Below are 2,971 nucleotides of genomic sequence, written 5' to 3'. Positions count from 1 at the left end.
GCACTGCGCAGGGACAGCTCTGCTCCGGCCGTGGGCCGGGCCGGGCATCTGGGACTCTGCCGGGGGCCGAGCCGTCGGGGTTGAGCCGCGGGTGCCACGGGAAAATTAGCACCTGCGGCGCCGGGCCGAGCCCCCCGCCCCAGCCCCGAGCCGCCCCCCTCTCCACCCCCGCCGGGAGCACTTGCAGCCCCCGGCCCGACCGGCCCCTGCCGCCCCCACCCCTCGCCCCCGGGCAGGTGCAGCACAGCCGTCTCCTCCGCAGCCGGGCACGCTGAGCTGGGGCTACTAGAGCGATTCTGCCACCAGTTGCACGATGGCTTTGCCATGCCCCTGCCCCCTCCCCGCTACTAGCGGCATCCCCAGGGCGAGGAGTGTTTCCCAGGCGCAGCCGGTGCAAGAACCGCGGAAGGCTCGGGGCAGCCGACAGGATTCCGGCGCGGAGCCACATACCCGCGGGAACCAAGCCTGCCCGGCCCCTAAGCCTGGCCCTTCCCTCACCGGCACTTTTGGGAACAGCTTTGTGCGGCTCTGGACTGAGCGCCCATTCCCATAGCGGCGGGGTCGGGGGTACAAGGCGGCGGCGGGGTACACACACCCTAGCAAAGTTGGTGTTTGGGGGCTCGGATCTTCCAGCTGGAAACCACAAGCAGTGCAGAGGCACTGAAAGGAGGGGACCTCCTAGAGGTAGACAAAGACATCAGTTGGAAGCACTTCAGGAGAGGACGTCAAAGGGGAGGAGAGAAGGGGAAAGTATGCCCCCTCCCGTCCCAGTCCCCGTCCCCCCGACGCTATAAGAGCAGCCTGAGCCGGCGATGGGGCAGAGTGGAGCCAGCATCTGGGCCGAGGGTGCCACTGGGTCCCGGGGCTCAATCCGCCTGGGGACCAAGCCGGGAGTTCATCCTCGGGATGTGGTGGGGCTCTCGGCAGCCGCTTCCCACAAATACACTGCTCCACAAGGAATAATTCGGTTTATTATTAACAAACACAGGAAGAGTCCACGTGCGGCAATAAATTATTTTCACAGGTTCTGGCATATTTCCCTCCCCCCACCCCCAAGAAAAAAAAAAAGGTGCTGGTGGAATAAACCTATTGCATATCTTAAAAAAATCAGGATAAATTATATAAATTATATAATGAAAACAGACGATTCTACCTCATTATCACTACTCCATAATAAATAGATAAATAAAGTTGATTGCCCTTAGAGTCTGAATCTTAAATTCCATTTACAATATAGGTCTCTACATACAGCATGTACAGAGAGGGCGGGGGTGGGGACCACCCGCGCGACGCCTCACGCCACGAAGTCAAAGGGGGGCTCGTTCTCGATGTCGTTGACGGAGGGTTTGTTGTTCACCTTCCGCGGGTCCTCGGGGGTCCACACTTTGGCTGTCCGGATGATGTTTTGTTCCTTGAGCTGCTTTTCATCAGTCCACGACAGCGAGTGACCGGCCAGAGGGGGGAGTCCGTAGTCGGGGTCGCTCGGGGAGGGAGATCCTGGGGGACAGGGGGGAGAAAGGAAGGCAAGGGGTTATTGCTGGGACCGGCATTCCTGCGGAGCGCGGAGTCAGGCTGCGCTGGGCCGTACCGGGCCGTGCCGGCCCGCCACTTACTTGTGCCGCGGTGGCAGATGATGATTTTCTTGGGCTGGCTAGAGCTCTCGCTGCTGGCGCTGCGCAGAGGCAGGTCGGACTGCACCAGCTCGCTTAGGAAGTTGATGTAGCCGATGGCCAGGCGCAGCGTGTCCACCTTGGAGAGGCGCTTCTCGTAGGGCAGGGTGGGGATGTGCGAGCGCAGCCCCTCGAAGGCATCGTTGATGGACTGCATCCGCCGCCGCTCCCGCACGTTGGCGGCCTGGCGGAGCTGCTGCAGCTCCGCCTCGGAGCGCACCCGCCGCCGCCGCTTGGCCGAGCCCAGCGCCTGGAGCCGCCCCCCGGGGGACAGCAGCGCCGCGCCCGCCGCCCCGCAGCACTCGTAGGCGAAGCCGGGCGAGGCGGGCGACGGCGGGAAGGTGGCGGCCGGCGCCGGGCAGCGGTAGCCGCCCTCGGGGTCGCCGCCGTCGCGGTAGTACTCCTGCAGCTGCCGGCTGAGGAAGTCCACGTCCGGCTCCAACAGCCCGTCGGCGGCCAGCGCATCCCGCGGGGGCGGCTCGGAGAAGAAGTCCTCCTCGTCGAAGTAGGGGGGCGAGGAGAAGGAGTCCAGCCCCCCGGGGAAGTGCTCCAGCAGCACAGCCTCCATGCTTCGCCCGGCCCCGGGCGCGGACGGGGACGGGACGGGACGGGGCGGGACGGGGCAGGGGGGCAGCCCCGCGGGGGACGCGCCCGCAGCCGCTGTCGCCGGCCCGCTGGGCCGAGCCGCCCCGGCGGTGCGGGGCCCCCGCCCCTGCCCGCCCCTGGGTGGCGGGAGGCCGGGCCGCTCGGCCGCTGCGGCGGGAGGAGGCCGGAGCCGCTGGCGCCGCGGGCCGGCACGCGAGGGGTCTTATAACGACATGGCCGGGCGCGTGCCGCCGGCCGCCGCCGCCAGCCAATCAGCGCGCGCCGGGGGGGCCGCGCCCCCCGCCGGGGGGACCCCGCGGAGCCCCCGAGGGCCGGGGGGCGGCGCCGGCACCGGCCCCGAGCGGGGGGAGCGGCAGCGCCCCGGCTGAGCCCCCGCCCGGCCCCGCCGCGACCGCCGCGACCGCCGCTCCCCTCACGTCGGGCGAGAGCAGCCGCGGTCCGCCTCGGCACCTCTGCTCGGCATCCGCCTGCCGAAAGGCGCGCCTTGGCCGTGACGGGCAAAGCCTCGCTCCCTCGCGGCACCGGGAGGCACCACCCCCGCGCATCTCACCCACGGCGCCTTCCCCGCTCCCCTGGGACCGCCAGTCGGAGCGGGCATAGGGGGGATCGATGGCGCGGGGTTTTTCGCGGCGTTCGAACTGAAGGCAATTCTATCGTAACATCAAAATACATCACGTCAGCTCTTGCGCCCGGCC

The 2,971-nt window shown here is 68.0% G+C and overlaps 1 protein-coding gene across 1 annotated transcript; it reads right to left on the bottom strand.

Annotated features, from left to right (window-relative positions):
• Positions 1–951: 951 nt before the first annotated feature.
• PTF1A (pancreas associated transcription factor 1a) lies at positions 952–2,427 on the bottom strand. Its single transcript, XM_064668998.1, has 2 exons — positions 1,614–2,427; positions 952–1,497 (listed from the first exon to the last, which is right to left on the bottom strand). The coding sequence occupies exons 1-2, from the start codon at positions 2,236–2,238 to the stop codon at positions 1,295–1,297; spliced, it is 828 nt and encodes a 275-aa protein (XP_064525068.1). The 5' UTR covers positions 2,239–2,427; the 3' UTR covers positions 952–1,294.
• Between the last annotated feature and the right edge of the window lie 544 nt (positions 2,428–2,971).

This window comes from Pseudopipra pipra, chromosome 1, assembly GCF_036250125.1.
Source record: "Pseudopipra pipra isolate bDixPip1 chromosome 1, bDixPip1.hap1, whole genome shotgun sequence".
NCBI classification, from domain to species: Eukaryota; Metazoa; Chordata; class Aves; order Passeriformes; family Pipridae; genus Pseudopipra; species Pseudopipra pipra.
This window is presented reverse-complemented; position numbering and strand designations above follow the sequence as displayed.